The sequence below is a fragment of the Wyeomyia smithii genome, chromosome 2, assembly GCF_029784165.1.
Source record: "Wyeomyia smithii strain HCP4-BCI-WySm-NY-G18 chromosome 2, ASM2978416v1, whole genome shotgun sequence".
Taxonomy (NCBI): Eukaryota; Metazoa; Arthropoda; class Insecta; order Diptera; family Culicidae; genus Wyeomyia; species Wyeomyia smithii.
This window is the reverse complement of record NC_073695.1, coordinates 86,624,929-86,642,888: the sequence shown is the minus strand read 5'-3', so window position 1 is coordinate 86,642,888 and position 17,960 is coordinate 86,624,929. Positions and strand designations below refer to the sequence as shown.

The window sequence follows — 17,960 nt, the reverse complement described above, 5'->3', positions numbered from 1 at the left end:
AAAAATTATTAACAGATGCTTTGCACTAGCACATTTTCCTACGAAATGGAAAAATGCCAAAGTCACTCCAATTTTGAAACCCGAAAAATCCAGCTGAGGCATCAAGTTATCGACCAATTAGTTTACTTTCCTCTATAAGCAAACTTTTTGAAAGAATAATTCTTAATAGAATGATAACACATATTAATGAGTACTCAATTTTTACAAATGAGCAGTTTGGTTTTCGCGATGGGCATTCCACTACTCATCAGTTACTTAGAGTAACAAATATGATTCGAACTAATAAATCTGAAGGCTATTCGACTGGAGCTGCTCTTCTAGATCTAGAAAAGGCATTCGACAGTGTTTGGCATAAAGGTTTAATAGCTAAAATGTCAAATTTCAGTTTTCCGCTTTACCTCACAAAAATGATACAAAGTTATTTAACTGACTGCACTCTCCAGGTCAACTATCTAAATGGTAAATCTAAAAGATTGCTTGTTAGAGCTGGTGTGCCTCAGGGGAGTATCTTGGGCCCAATCTTATATAACATTTTTACTTCTGATCTTCCTGATTTACCACCAGGTTGTGAGAAATCTCTGTTTTGTGACGATACAAGCATTTCCGCAAAAGAAAAAAGCCTTCGTGTTATATGCAGTCGGCTACAAAAAAGTTTAGATATATTTTCTTCGTACTTGCAGAAATGGAAGATTTCCCCTAATGCTTCTAAAACACAGTAAATTATTTTTCCTCATAAGCCATGAGTTTCATTTCTCAAACCCAGCAATAACCACGTTATTAAGATGAACGTTGTGGTCTTAAATTGGTCTGATCAAGTTAAATAGGGCTAATTTATGATAAGAATCTTACTTTCAAGGAGCACATTGAAAATATCAACAGGAATTCTAGACTTTGTCTCAAGAATAAACTGTTAATTTACAAACAAATTTTTAGGCCAGCAATGTTCTTTGCAGTTCCCATCTGGACAAGTTGTTGTGCAACCAGGAAAAAGACACTTCAAAGGATTCAGAATAAACTTTTGAAAATGATTTCGAAGCGTCCTCCCTGGTTTAGCACGAACGAACTATATAGGCTCACTAATGTAGAAACATTGGAAAATATGTCAAGCCAGATTATCAACAAATTCCGACACAAATCTTTGCAATCCTCAATTGCAACGATTAGCTCACTTTATAGTCAGTAAGATAGTTTTAAGTTTATTTTAGCTTTCGTTTTATTCCTTTTTTTTCTTCTTGACAAGTAGGTTTAATAATAATTTTCGTACAATTACATTAACTAAGCGTGCCAATATATGTATATATATATATATATATATACATATATATATATATATATATATATATATATATATATATATATATATATATATATATATATATATATATATATATATATATATATATATATTATATATATATATATATATATATATATATATATATATATATATATATATATATATATATATATATATATATATATATAATAGTGTTGAAATGTCACCATTTGCGGCAGAACACACAAATTAATTCTGAAGAGAATATAAATAAATCATTACAAAAAAGAAAAAAGAAACATTAAATATAAATTTTTCACGTCGCTATGGGGATTGTATCCTCATATGATACTATAAAGTAAAAGCAATTTTCTCAGTTTTATGAATATGCCAAAAATCGGAAGCAAACATAGCACCCCTCTCGTTAGTCACTCTGAAGTTCTCTATACTATACAACAAATCCCTTATCTATTGTTGCATTAAATGTTGACATGTTATTAGAAATCCACCTTCATGTAATCAATCAACGAATTAAGAAAGTAATAAAAAATCAGTCGCATTCCAAACATAAAAAAGAAATTAAAAATTATCAAAAAGTTTTTTATTCTCATTGCATATACTTAAAAATTGTTTATAGTTGAAAGAAATGATCATTTCGGTGAATTTTGTTTTGAAACAAAACACCTTTCTTGGAATAATCATTTTAAGAATGTAAACCTTCGTTTTGTCAAATACGACCAACTTCGTCTTGTACTTGATTTCAAGGATATTACTTCGAAATATACACCTAAGCTCAAGGGACTTTTTTTAAATCAGATTTTGGAATGTAAATACGTGCTTCACAATTTACTTCCTATTTTACAACACAAAAGACTCACAAATGTTTTTCACTAGAAAACTGCAAATTATTTAACACGTACACTCCATCGAGAGAATCTTCAAAATTTAAATTGGACCATTTTTTTCCTCAGGTTGTACCAAAGTCTGTGCCACGTACTTCTATGCATACCGAGCCCCGTCTAGCCAACTTATCGCTTCTTGCTCTCGGTATTAATGTAAACAAATTCAAGGGATGCTTGGCTTAATTCTAATAAATTATGTTCATTTTTCCTTGTCCAACACTGCCAGTGGCAAAGCGATGGTGTCGAGTCCCGCTTCCGTTCAGCTCGCTCGGCTGAAGGATAAACTACCGTAACTTCGCATAGGTTGTAATGGGAACCAGCCTCGGGTACTTTACGGCTTCCTCCGTGCATGTGAGATGTGCGGAACGGGATATGGCACTTCCGGTAGTCAATGGGAGTCCTGGCCGGGCCGGGTAAAAGAAAAACGAACTTTATTATGTGGTCCTCGGCTGCCGGCCGTAAACTGTGCCGGCCCGGGTAGGATGATTCTTCCCTTTGTCGTTTGGCCAGTTTGGACTCCGTTTGAAAAATACGCTTCCTCTGTAATGCAAATGAATCCTCCGTTGTCTGGCTGGTGCGAAATGAGCTAAATTTATCTGAAGCATGGAGTGAACCGAATGCGGGTTCAAATTGAAATATTTATCAAATTACTGTGGCTTTAGAGAAATGGAGTCGCCCTTGATAGGCAAAGTTTTACATACTGCCTGAGTTTCGGTCCCTTTTGAAATTTAAGGTAGATTGAAATGGAAAATAATCTGCGTACAAAATTTGGGGCATTTTCCAAATCTAACTTTCAATCGTTACACATCTTCTTCAACATTTTTTCAGGATAGACATTTTAAATGTGTAAGGCACCCTGCTTCCGTTCGGCGGAATGATATAATTAAAACTTTAAAATAAACATTCAAAACATCGAACCGAAGGCAGTGAAGCTCAACCGGCAATTATGGAGGAAGCGGAAACTTTAGTTGCGGCTTTTTTTTCTAGATTACTCCGGTTACGATCCTTCATGGGCCGATTTGGATTCGGTTCGTTCCGCTTAAATCGAAATGATGTGCAGGCTACTGCTGTACATCTTTCGCCCCAAAAACTCTGGGCAAATATGTACAATGTTTGCTCATCGTGCTTGTACCTAGAGTCTCTTTCGGTCGGGCAAGTTCCGGGCGGAATCATGTAAAACCCAGAAACATTCCGACTGCTGCCGGGTTGGCACGCGGTGGAAAAACAAAGAGAAGTCGGAAAAAGCTGCAGCCACAGCGCATCACTTAGTTTGACTAAAATTTTCCACCTATTTGTCTATGCTTGCTCAAACTGTTGACTAAGCCCTTGCAGGCAGTTTGCGACAAACCGGGTGCGCTGTCTCGTCTCGATGTGTACGGACTTTTATTGCCGAAAATCACCAGCAAATCTTCGTCACTCCGTAAGCTTACGTATGACTCAGGAGGAAGAGAGAGAAAAAAAGTTAACATGGTCTGGGTGGGTTATATGCGAATACCGCTAGAAGCTGGATCTGCGAATGAAGCTGGCAGGGATTGGGTTGAGCTTCGTGTAGTGCGATGTTTTGTTTTGTTTCTTTTACAACAAAATTTTGAGATGTGTTTTGAATGTAAACAGGGTTCCGGTATGTTCAAAGGCTACTCGCGGCATTTTTGTGTACCGTTTGAAAATGAAAACTTTTGAAATCGTCATGCGGGATTAGTAACTGCATTTAATACCAATGAGTTTGCTGCTTCTATACACATTACTAACTATTGTTCTACGTTTCATCCTTTCCTCTCTTCCAGGCGAGAAACCCTACAAATGCTCTTGGGAGGGATGCGAGTGGCGATTTGCCCGGAGCGACGAACTTACCCGCCACTACCGAAAGCACACCGGCGCGAAGCCGTTCAAATGCCGACACTGTGACCGCTGTTTCTCCCGGTCGGATCACTTGGCCCTGCACATGAAACGCCACGCATAAAACCAGAGTCTTTCCCTGGCACCAGATTGAATGAGCTTGTAGCATCACATATTGTCGTTTTACACCTTCACCATCCGATTACTGCAGCAGCATAAACATACCTTCACCCACAGGCGCGGATGCGCAGTATAGTTCGATAAGCAAAATAATGTTGAAGAAAAAATTGGGCTTACTCTAAATCAACACAAATTTGAATACCATACTGATAATCTTCATGATTATCAGCGTTATCATCATCAACGACATTATCATCAAAATTATCATCTCTAGCATCATCATCAACAACGCCACCAGTATCCGACTCACTTTCGCAATCGTCCCCGAAAAAGCACATCATTACCTATGGAAAGTTTTCTCATTAGGCTATTAAAGCTATTTTACACCAGGACGTAAGTTTATATATGAAAGCGAGTGAGAAAAAAGCAACTATAGGAAGAAGTAAGCGCAATCCAGTTTTACAACATTTTGGAAAAAGTTGCACATTTATAAAATCCCACGAACATTTTCAGATGAGAAGCGTTTTAAGTATTTGGTACTATAAATAAGAAAAAAAAAACAAAGTGTTATATAAGCGGTAATGTCTCATTGTATTTTAATTAGTTGGTAAGGATCACAATCCATCCTCTCTCCTTTCCCACTATCCACATCAGCCCCCATTCCCTCATTGTTAGCGCCATCGTTTTTTCCCGTAATTTAGGATTTAAAGTTTAAGTCTTGCGTCAATCCAATGCACAAAGTTTTACCGAATGTGGCCATTTTAGATTATAGCGTTTGTTTTGTTCATTTAAATATGTTTTGACAATAACATGTTGAATATGATTAGTTTAGCTTTAGTTCTCGGGAAGCAAGCAAAGCGAATGGAAGATAGAACAAGTAAGGGAAAACATCACTGCCAAAAACACAAATACTAGTGACTATTTGATTAGGTTTAAACGAAAACAAAACCATTCGACTTTGCTGGATTATTGCTTTTTTTTTTTCAAAATTCGTTCCCCCTCAGCTGATTTGATGCTCGTTAAATCCATGTCTATAAAAGTACACGAAAACATATCCTGCCTTTATGTTTCATCTTATTCTTAATGTTATCATAAGATATTGCATTAAATTGTATTGTACAGCACGTTACACGCTTAGGCGACTTTGAGCAACTTTTGGTTCTTACATATTGATATGTATGTACTTTTTGACGTATTCGGCATGCTTTCTACTAGAATCTTTAGAAACATCATAAAACCTACTCCTCATGCATCCACCAGCACATGACACGGTTCACAAGCGATTGTAGAAGACGACACAGAAAGTAGCAGCGCCTGCTCATACTCACACAAACACACACACGAATTGACACAATGGTAATTGAAGAACGAAACGAAAACAACACTAACAACATGTCATTTAAGTGATGCAATCTCTGTGATCTGCGTTTTGTTGTTTCGAGCGACCAATCAGAGCGGTCAGATTCACTCGGCAACAGTAGCAATAGCAACCCTTCAACAACCGCGCTAGATCAAGGTGCCGTAACTCACTGCAACCCAATGGATGTGAGTTTGATAAAATTCATACCAGCTGATTGATTTCTATTTCAGTCTGCACCTAAGCGACAAAAAAACGGTTAGCTAAATTTCGAATGTGTAGAGGTGAGCAAAGTGATCGTGATCGGTTGAATATTTTCTGCATTTTGCGTTCAAAATGTTCAATTAATTGTTCTTTTTTTTGCGATTCCCCTGCAAAGGTACTGAATTGAATAACTGGAGGTGAATTCACACGCTTGAATTGATGGCCGCAAAGGCGATGCCAAACTATCAGCTGCTCCAGACAACTCCAGAGAATGTTGCTTCAGAAATAAATTCACGATTTCAAGATAACAAATTTTCTAGCGATTTCAAGATAACAATTTTCAGTCTCCATTAGATAATTTACATTTTATGTCTATTGTGTACACAGTAAAATACTCTGAATACTACACTCACGTACATTATTTTCTCATTTAAATTTCAGTTACTTCTGACGTAAACAACGATTTTGTTTGAAAACTATGTGCAATATCATTCAAATTTGCATGGAATATTATGGAATTTTCTATCACAAGCGATGGAGGCATTTCACTGTAAGCGTTTCAACATAACTTTTGGCACTTTTTTTAAACTGTGAATAAACTATAACTGACGTAATTCATGGGTCAGAATAGTGAAGGCAAACTCACTACTATCAAACGGTTGATTTCACTGACTATAATGCTAGATTTCATGCAGACTCCACGATTCGTTTTCCTAACTTGAATATTATGGCTAAAAAATACAAACAACAACTGAATAAACCGGGAGCTGCTCTTTCAAACTTGAAAATGAAAACTGGAATCTGAGTATTATACCGATACCGGAAATACCCATATTGAATAGTATTTCACCACTTTAGGCTACTTTCCAGCAACCGTTAGTCACCCTCTTTGAGTTCAGAATGGTGAACAAGACCGCTTTCCTCCCTCTTAGTATCATCCCGGTTTCGGGAAAATTTCTCTTGAGTGGTATTTGTTCACACCCAACAGAAACGGGGAAGATTTTATTACTTTTGAGCAACATTTTATTACTTTTTGTGTCTTATGACCGCACATTAGATACAAAAAGTAATAAACGGAAAGTGGCAAAGTATGTGTTTCTATAGAAGAACATACAATCAAGAACCGCGTGTTATCCAGACTTCACTCGCTATATTTGTATTGACGCAACGATCAGGTTCATTTCTGTCCCCTTAATTCACACCTTATCGGTCAGCCTCAAATGTCTAATTAAAAACACCAGTTTGTGTTGTTTCTTGACTTAAGATGAAATGGGAGCATTTTTTGACTAGTCAAAATTTTGCTTGTGGTTGCAACGACCATTATTAGATAGTCGTACTCCCGTAACAAGTGCAGATATATGACAGTAATGTTTTGTTATTCAACTGGAGATCCAGTGCAAAAGAACTTTAGAGCATTTTAAGTAACAGATTGATTACAAAAGGAGGCCTTTTGCGTTATTGCCTTTAAAGTAATAAGGAAAAAATTTGCGAGCAGTTTGGGCTTTATTCCAAAAACCAAAAACGTCATCTCAAACTTAAAAATGGCATCAGAGTTGATGTTTTGCTTCTGGGCATCTTCACGATTCCAAAAATAATCATACCGATGGTATTGGATGATATTTGGTCATTTCAGTTAGTATGTCAGTAACCGAAATTCGCCATCTTAGATTTCAAAATGGCATCTGATATGGATTTCTGACCTTCAGATATCATTCAATTTCCGGAAATGATAATATTATATTAGTATCTGATCATTGAAGACCGCATTCCAAAAACTGAAAGCCGCCATCTTAAATTTCAAAATGGCATCTGTGGTCGATTTCTGGCTCCTCGGCATCATCACGTTGCCGGAAATCTTCATGTTAGATGATATTCGAACGCTTAAGGCTGTTTTCCTAAAATCAAAGACCGCCATTTTCGATTTTATAATGGCACCACAACAAAAAGTCGCCACCTTGAATTTCAAATTGGTATCTGTGGTCGATTTCTGGTTTCTGGGCATCATCTTGATGGCGGACTCGACCATCACAGATTTTGCTCAAAGCTGGGTATTCATCCAGTGTTACTTTGGAAAAATTGTTCACTTTGGAAATTTTGGGACGCCCCTCAAGATAACGCATTTTTTGTCCAACCCACTTTTTTCATCGTCATGGTCTTGACTTTGTAAAACTTCAAGCCGGAACGCTTTTTTAATGTTGAACGAATTTTAGTAGCATTCCCCACTTTTTGAGCTACAGTTCGTATAAAGAGGTTCGGATTCTTTTCCAAACTCTTCTGCATCTTTCTTTCCAATGAACTATCCGCACGACCAATGTTTTTGTCATTTCTTAGTTTCTTTTCGACACTCAAACCTTTTCAACACATCGTGTGCTGTGGTTTTGAGAAAATTTCTCCTTTTACGAGGTCACGTATCGAGATGTGAAGATTTTCGTTACGGCTGTACAAGATTCGTTCGCGCACGTCTTTTTCGTTCGTCAATATTTTGGGCACTGTTACGAAATGTCAAAAAAAAATCAAAATTGGCGAAAGCATAAACCTTCAGCCAGTGTTGTTATAGTGAATTTCTTTATTCCACTAGCTTACCTCGTTTTGACCTGGATCCAACCTAACTGCTGTTAAACCCGCTCTTTATTCGCTCGATTTTAACCCAATATCGACCTGGCGGACTGCTCGAAGCGCACCGTAAAGTTTGTTAGTTTCAACCCCACTACCGCACGTTCTTAGTTCGTAAGCAATTATCTTGCATCTCTTTCTTACTTGCGTAGTGAATCGCGATATCTTTTCTTTATTCCTCGGTAGATTTGACCTGACACTCTCACTCATAAACAGCATGCAACACCTCATGTGAGGTTCTCGTTGCTACTGATATCACACACTGGAGAATTCTCTATTCAACCTATTTCTCGTTCTTTCTCGCTGTCTTCGTTGTTGACATTCGCTCCCGAAATCATATGCACACACGCGCGCCTACTCTTTTACTCGCGTGTACTCTCCTACTCGCCACAACCAGCCGCAGATAATCGTTTCAAGATGCATTGCAATGGTTGCGGAAAGGCAAAAAAAATTCAAATAGGGTAAAGGACTACTTCGGTTGTGTTTTGATTCGGGTGGTTATGCATTAGACTGCTGTGAGAGGCTTACCAAAGCAGTCCGATACCCTACACTTTCCAGTATGCGATACTTTACAGATTGTTCCACCCCGCTCGGCTGACACGAAGCAAAACCGGGCAGATGAAGAAAGCATTTTCGTTTTCGAGCACGTTCTTCAAAGCACTCCTCCTAGTCGAGCAACTTTAGTCGAGTACTCCTACTCGCAAGTAGGAACTCGCTTACTCTTTCACAGTCGCTGAGTAGCAGGACAAAAGAGTTTTTGCGTGCGGGTGCAGCAACAGCAGCTACTCAGGGGGGTACATGAAGAAAAAAGAGTATCTCGGAAGCGTGTGTGCAGAGAAAAAAGTCGCTCATAGCTCGAATATATCGAGTTGCTCTGACATGAAGGTGTTCGGATTATTGCGTATATAAAATAAAGTAAAAATTTCAAAAATGGTTAGTTAATAATATTTGATAATCTAACAATTTAATTTAATGGACATGACTCTTTCAAGGATTGGATTCTAACTTGTGGTCAAGGGATGTGGAGGTGAAAGAGGTTTTGATTTAATTGGAGGGAATTTGTCAAAAAGATTCATTACACTATTTATCCAGTGCGAAATAAAGACCCGTACAATAAATAACACTTGACTACAAAAGCAAAAAAAAATGACCTAGAACTTAAACTGAAAAATATGAACGTTTACAGCTTTTTAAGCGTTCCTGTGAATGTTGGTGCCGCTAGTTAGTTCGGGAGTGCTTGAAAAAGCCGCAAAGTAATTGCTTGCCGGGTTTGTCCCTTCTACGTTTGCTTACGGGAAGAAATCATTCAAGTCTCTAAAAACTTTTCGCACTTCATACTTGGCTAGATGCACAAGAATAGTTAAAAAGTTTGAACTTTCATTTTTTTCTTTAAATTTTAACTCTACGCGCATAAGTTGAATGGTGCGAAACCACATCAATATTTTGCAGAATTAGCACAACTGATAATTCAGATTGAAACCTGTACAAATAATCTCTCTACCGTATTTTGAGGTGAAACTGAACCAAAGCTTTTTCCAAAAAAGTTGACGTTAAATTTCTTTTCACTTGACAATTTCAAACGTCGATATTTAGCTTCCACTTGATAAATAGCGCTCGAACTGATACTCAATGCATGCGTCAACGGAGCAAACAATCGATCAAAGTTTCACATACGTAATTTAAGTGATTTTCAAGAAAATTATCTTGCGAAATTCGAGCACGAAGTTTCACCTCAAATGAATTAGTCTGCTGCAAACCCCTACACTCACCTATAAAGTATCAACTGGTGTTCGGCCGGCTGGTATCGTTGAAACAGTGCAGCCAGCAATCAAGACTGATAAATTGGGTACTGACTAAATGACTGAAAATATTAACTTATCGATGCAAATTCACGAATCCGATCATTTGAAAACATCATTGAGCCATTAAAAATTCAAAAGATAGATTTATTCAAAACATTTTGCATTTCACTATGATTCTGGTTTTATTCATACGTATTTGGTTCTACATTACTGGCACCAACGTCAGTTCATTTTGTGGCAAAAATATATCGCTAATGGCTGTTTTAACTGCAGTTCACGTTTTTAGGGATGGCCTGTCGAACGATATGTACCGACTTACGGAAATGAACCACCGTTTCTTGAGCGTCCCAAAACTGATCGTTCGGCGAAACCGAAGTTTACCGTAACATCACGATTATTGTGTGTATGATACAAATTCTGATTTCGATCTCTGTAAATGTTTTGGTTGAACAATTTGCGTTATGCATTTCACACAATTTTTGTGCGAAGTCAGAGCAATAATTGTGTGTATTGAGAGCACACATTGGTTGATAAAGTCTTGAACTTTTACATGTAGGGTTTTTTTTCGCTTTTGTCGTCCATTTCGTTGATGAATTTATTACCTTCGACATAATCCTTTTTAGGAGTTGACATAACTAGTAAATGTTCATAATCGACATAAATTATTGATTAATTCAAAGACATCAAGCTTGTTTTTATACCAAATATCCTTACGTCTACAGTCACTTTCAACAATTAAACACAAGTCACATGAAGGTTATAATCTGTATGAGTTCACAGTATTTTTCACCTTTCACCTAGGGGAATCGCAATAGCATCATAACAAGTATCTCGAAGAAATTTGACAACTTTTCTTTTATTTTCAAATGTTACCTTGTAACCTTCTACACTTGACGTCAAAATCCCATGAACACTCACCCAGTTGAACATTTTCCTGCAAGTTAAGTCGTGACTAGGTTCAAATCAGTTTCATTAAAAGTGTTACTTATTTCTCACGTCAGTTCAATCAGCAGTTCAGTGTTGTCAAACTTCAAATAATTTCAACCAAACGCAAAATGCAAACCTCATCGGAGAAATCATGCGCATCATCACAGTTCGGCAAATCGACACATGTTAAAATAAAATATTTTAGATCCAATTTAGCTTAACAATAACGAATAACGAAAAACTGATGGAAAAAGAACAGTGAAAAAAATGTGTCAAAAATAGTATTAATCAAAGACTGGATAATTTTTTACGTATTTTAAAACACTAGATGAACCTAAAACACGTAATGATAACGAAGTGAAAATTGCTAAAATAAAATTATAACAGAATATAGCCATGAACGGGAACTTTTAGAAATGTTCGGTTATTAGCCGTTGTTCTGCAGTGTGTGAACCAGCTAGCGGTTCAAAACCACGTCGCACGCTTCTCATAGTGTGTAATTTTGAGTTCTTCCGAACCTTGAACACAATCAAAATACTGTTCAAAATCAAGTCCACACCCAATCAAAACCGCAAACGACAAGTTCAATACAACCAACCAAAATGCAATAAATCTGCTACCAGTTAGCAAACGAAACCAACACAAAGAACAACCGAACACACATAGACATACCCACACACAAACCGATACAGTTTGCTTGGTTCTTTCATATTCAGGATGAGAACAAATGCCGAATCGGACGACAGCCTTTTCTTTCTCACTAACTCACTGACACATGCGATCAAAGAGAAAGTATTTTTAAGACGTGGATTAGCATGCCTGTGAAGCACTACGGAGAGTAAATGCACATACACATATACGCGCGCATGTGTTCGCCTGGGGGATTATCTAGAAAAAAAAAATAAACGGGATGTTTAATAAGTACAGAGCAAATTTATCTAAGAGAAAATGTAATGTTTAGCACTATCGTAGAGACAATGGAAAAAATTGGTGAGAACATTAGGCGAATAAATAGCGAAAAACCGTAGTTTAGAAAAATATATTTTTTACTGACTTTTTTTTTGAAAAAAAATAAGAGAAAATCGTATAAGAACAAGAAGTTTTAATAGGCGAAGGCATTGTCACGTATAACATCACATTTAATACTCTCAAACTCTCATTTTCATGCAAAACATTTAGGCAAAATTCTATCCAAAACGTAAATCTAAATCAATTGTACGGATTCGCGCATGTTACTTTAGCACATTATTTCTTAGAGGTAAAATTTGTTTGGTTCATAGCACTAGGCTATCGCTACCTTCGAATGTTTAGCAAGTAAGGATATCTGAGAGCAATTCTATGAGTTTATGCTTTCCCTTACAATTGAAAGATACCAAAAAAAAATGAATTGTTGTTTATTTTTGTCGTAAATTTACTAGGTTATTGCTTACGATAGAATTTTGTTGATTAATTTTATTCGCTCTGCACGCTGCTTGGTTGGACACAGTGAAAATAATAGGAAGAAAACAAACACAAACAGCGCGAGTAGAGTTGTCAAGTAGCACTCGAGAGAAACGAGAAATGTATGCTGAACCGAGAAAATATAATAACTCAAACAAGTGTAAAATATTAAGAAAAAAACTAATAAAAAATCCAATACGATTAAAGATAAAATAAAAACAATAAAATAAAGAAACGAATTTTATACAAGCTATATTTAAGATAATATAGGTGAGAATGGCGCAGAAAATAGAAGGGAAAACATGAAAATAAAAAGAAACTCTATGTTACATAATTTAAGACAGTCTACTCAGTAAGCTCTAGAAATTTTTGTAACTGGATTCCATTTGATTTAGAAAAAAATGCATTTTTGCTGCTAAATAAGATCCGTTATGGCCGGCAGGATATGGTGCATTTAGTTCTAGCAACGCACTGGTAAGCGGTAATTCTAGCATGTGATTTTACGTTAGTTTATTCAAGCGGAAGTAAACTTCTAACGTAAACTTTATGGAGAACAGTGCACTAATCCTTCTAGGAAGCAAATTCTCTTCCACAAATTAAATACAAACCGGATGTTTCTGTCTCGAAACACTCAAGCATCTGAGACCACATGCCAATAGAATACCGTATGCAAGCTTACCAACTGCCATGCACAGACGAAACCAATAGAGAATAAAGATAGAATTTCGCTAGCCAAATTCTAATTCTTTTAGCTGTTAATAAGCTGTTTTTGTTGTTTGAATGAATGTATAAAAATCAAAAGCGATTTTGAAAAAAATTACGCTATCATACACACTCAATTGAATCAGCAACACGAAAACACACAAACACACATACACAAGCGATATCGGCGTAAATGCTCGTTTTTTCTCACTTCTTTGTCTGTGTTCTCTTGCAGTTCAGATTCAGTACGCTCTCGGAGAGCCCAAGTTGACGTAGAAGAGAATGACAAAAATAAGTTATCAAAAAAAATTTCAAGGCAAACGGTAAACGAAATCGAATGCAAACATGGAAACATAATTTTCAAAAGCAAGAATAAAAATTAAATTTACGAAAATAACTCACGGTAAGAAGAACGGTAGGGAGATATATTGATTACCATTCATGTAATTTGTTGTAATTGTTAAGGCACGATTATAAGAGAACGTCATTTCTTCGTTACATTTATTTCCGTTTTTAGAAATACACTAAGCAGTACTTTAAGTCCTTTTCTGTAAATCCTCAACCTCACCGTCATCACACTCGATTTTTCCCACACTCCATTTGCAAGTAAAGCGGAATAAATGAGAGTACTTTTTTTCCCTTTTATCAGATCGAACAGAAAACGATAGGCTCGTCGCCATACTGTTGGAGCCATATAATAACAAACTCTTTGATTTTCGCCACAATAGACACAAACTAAGTTTGAGATGTTATTCTTTACTTGCGAAAAGCATTGAAGATGACTACTTAATATCGCGTGCAGAAATAAAAAGAGCAAAAGTAAAAGCAGAGCATACGATTGCAAACAAACCGACAAGTGTACATAGGATAACAAAAACAAAAAGCAAATAAGTAAATATAAGTAATTAAGTGATATTTTTCAGTAGTTTTCGAACGAAAAATAATTAGTCGATAAGGGAAAGCGTAAGAGAGAACGTGATACCAGATGAGAGAAAAGCTATTTTTATGAAAATTTATACCTGTAACTGTATTATTAGAAGTGAGAGTGAGTCTGATGTAGAAGGTCGTCATGAAAAAAAAACGTTTTTTAGCGTATAGAAACTCGGACGCGGTATGAGATGAGCAGGTACCATTTCCCGGGGTTTTGTTTAGAAAATTGCTGGATTTAGTTCGGGTTAAGCCAAAGCAGAAAGCAAGCACACGGAACGGAAGCGATTCTTTCGCAAAACGGACTCCTTTCGGAATTCAAAATTCTCATAATTGTTCAGACCGAAACACTTGATCGAATAATTCCTTTCTCATATGTCTAAGTTACTTTTTAGACTTATTAGAAATGTAAATTATATAAAATATAATTAAAAGAAAAATCATTCTATCGAAATTACTAAATGTTTTGGCATCACATATAATAATAATTGTTTGCATCTTAATGTTCTAGCTTTTTATGAATCCAACACGAAGAGCATAGTAAAAAAAACTATTATACTGTAAGCATAAAAAACCGAACATTCGCTGGCTTTTCTACTGCTGATTCCAAGAAGAGATATATTTATTAAACATTTGAAGAAAACGATAGACGAAGCAAAACAAAAAGAAACTCGATAAAGAAAGCCAGGCTTTCGTTGTGCAAGATATATTTAATATAGAATTGAAACGTTAAGTACATGATATAACTTTAAATCAAAACACCGCTTATTATTATCCATTTATCTATATTGAACGCTAGCTTGATGATTTGTCGCGCGCTGCGAAACCGAGAGTGAATCGCACCTAACTTCAAACACAAAATCAGTATGTAAAACTTACAATCAGTTGCGTGAATCAACTTTAAACGATTTAACTGAAATCAACTGAAAATCAGCAGAAAAGAGTAGCGGCAGCGGTGGAAAAACTGCACCCCCTTCCCTTCCAAATAGATATGGCGACGAGATACTCTCTATCGGTTCTTATCATCATTCAAAAGATTACATTTAACCGAGAAGAAGTGAATGAAAGTTATAGCTTGAAATTCTGCTATGTGCATACTAAATTTAAGAAGAAAAAAATAAACGTACGTTCCTGTTACAAAAATGATTTGAACTGTGTGTTTGATTACTTCAATTTCTAGCCCGCAAAGCTATCCGAATTCACTCTCTGTCTAAACCGAAGCAACTAGAATGAATTACAATTTTACGATAGTTTTCCTCTTGCTGAATTATTTTTTCCCTCGTAATATCTGACAAATCTTCTTTTTTTGTATAAAATGGGCTTCTTGAACGGTATTGGAAGTAAGTATAGATTTTATTCATTATTTTTCTATTAGGGGGAATAGGGGCATAATGAGCACCCTAACTTGGTTGCTGATTTAAGCATGGAAAACGACAAAAATTTTAGTCTGTCTCCAGTGCAAAACTTGAACTAACTATCAATAATTAAAGGTACACTATTCACAAATTGAAAATTTCATCGTATCTTATCGTACTGGGGCATAATGAGCACCCACGGGGTATAACGAGCACTCTTATAGAACATATCTTGAAACTGGCCAACGTTTGTCGCGAAATGCCGTGATACTTGGTGGCTTGTTTAGTGAATGTCCCGTCGCGTCTTATGGTGGCCAATTCTGCCTGCGGTCCCTTTTTCTGTCCTATTCGGTCTCAAAGATTTTCTAAAATATCGCACCATCTACTGAGATGAATTTCACGTAAGTTTATGTGACAAGGTGTACTCATTTCACCCCACCTAAAGGTGACCATTTCGCCTCTATCGAATTAGTTAAAGTTAACATGAGATTTAAACACTAATTATAGCTTGAAATCAAAACTTCAATGATGGTGAAATTTGGGGTACGACCCATACGTCATATTGATGTGTCTACATACTTGATTGAGCCATTTAAACGACCGTAGAAGCTTATTTTGTAGTGCGCAATAATAATAATTTTTCCAACATCCGGGAACCAAGTTGATTTTTTCAAATTATTTACATATTTTAAACAGACAAATCACTTTTGTTCTACATAAAGGGATACTGTAGTAACTACGGAAGAGTTCCACATACCACATTGTATTAAAAAATGCGTAGTTTCGCTTAAAAGAGGGGTGCCCATTTCGCCCCGTGTGCTCATTATGCCCCTAATCCCCCTATATTGTTTTAAATGCGTGTTAAAAATTGAAATTAGGTTACTTTATTGATCATTAGCCAATTCACCAATGTCAAAACTGAGACCGATTCTACTTTGAGGAAAAATAAATCCTTTGCTAGAAGCCGTAAAATATTGAGCGGTAGAGTTTAAACTATAACTGTATAGCCGAACATCGCAGTGATTAACCAAATGAAGTGACTACAACTAAAATGGTCCACAACCTGTTCATGGATGACCGTCGACTAAATGTCGAAGGTATTTCAGAAAAATTAGAACGAGCGATGCATCCCATTCGAACTTAAAAGTTTTTTCCGCTGGTAAAACCAAGAAATAGATGTTAGTAGATTCGGAATCGGTAATAATAACTTTATTTATAAAAAAAATTGTTATCAAACTCAAATGAAGATTAAAATTTCATTGATGAGGGCTATTAGTCCCAACTGAAAACGTCGCTAAGGTTGATGTAAAATGGAAGGAAACTGAATCGAAGAAGCTCGAAAAATCAAAAACAACCAATTACTGGAATAGAAGAAAACGCTTCACAATCATTTTGTGAACTTTACGCACTTTGGACCCAAAATCGAAACTGTTCTGTTTCATCAATAATTTATTTCCGGATGGAGAAAAATGTCCTGTCTACAGCATTCGCTCGACAGAACAAAAATGTAGTAAATGTGGGAAATTCAACACAAATGATTGCAGATTGAAGTTTTGCCCTAAAGGTAAACAAGTGTAGTCAGATTATTCGAACGGTTCAAATATGAGGTAGATGATTTATAGCAGCGGTTCTAAACCTTGTTGGTTCGCGTACACCTTGGGGCAATTCTCACTGAAACCAGGCCACTAGTGACACGAGGTCTTTGAAAATTGATTTTTTTATTTTAGTTCGATTAAATGCAGTAAAAAATGAATAACTGCACATAAATTTGTTCCATTTGGTGGGCCCCTTGTTCATCAAGGGGTGAACAAATTTTTAGAAAAGTTAAAATCGAATATTTTTATCGAGCTATATTTCAAATATTTGTCCCAAAACACTCTACAAACAGCATTTCATTATACAGAAAACATATAGGGCTTTCATGTGAAGTATTCAAAAGTTTGACCGCCATGTTGGATTCGCCGCCATTTTGAATTTTATCATCAAAACGCGTTTTAGAACAGGTTGGCAACCACCGATTTTAATTGGAAAGCTGAGAAAAAATTCTACAAGATACATTTGAAAAATCAGGTGTGTCGCGAAAGAAACATGGCCGTCGAGCCAATTTTTTATACCGACTTTTAACACCGCGCGATCGATATAGGTAGCAGCAAGCGCTGCTTGCCGCGCAGCGCACACTGAACGCATATCGTTTAGTATGCGCGAAGTACATGTTTTGAATAGGTCTTTATAAACAACTTATTTGGATAGGGTAGAACTGCCATAGATGGACTACTTTCTTTAGTGGACAAGATACAAGTGAAATAATGAAAACACGAAGAAAATACTAAATTGTTACCAATACATTTATCAACGTCTTAAGCTTTGCATTTGAGGTTTTTGACTTCACTCTCAGAACTATTGGAATATTGTTTAGCAAACAAATTATATTGTTCTTGAGGTAAAATATAGTGATAATTCTGCGTTCCTTTGATAGTTTCGACATTTTTCATCCGATGT

General features: G+C 36.3%; 1 protein-coding gene across 1 annotated transcript in view; it reads left to right on the top strand.

Annotated features, from left to right (window-relative positions):
- Positions 1 to 15,252, top strand: part of LOC129721436 (Krueppel-like factor luna) — a 115,263-nt gene extending 100,011 nt beyond the window's left edge. Inside the window, exon 3 of the mRNA XM_055673992.1 lies at positions 3,963 to 15,252. Coding sequence (XP_055529967.1) covers positions 3,963 to 4,138 — 176 coding nt within the window. The 3' untranslated portion in view covers positions 4,139 to 15,252. The remainder of the gene's footprint in view (positions 1 to 3,962) is intronic.
- Positions 15,253 to 17,960: the final 2,708 nt, after the last annotated feature.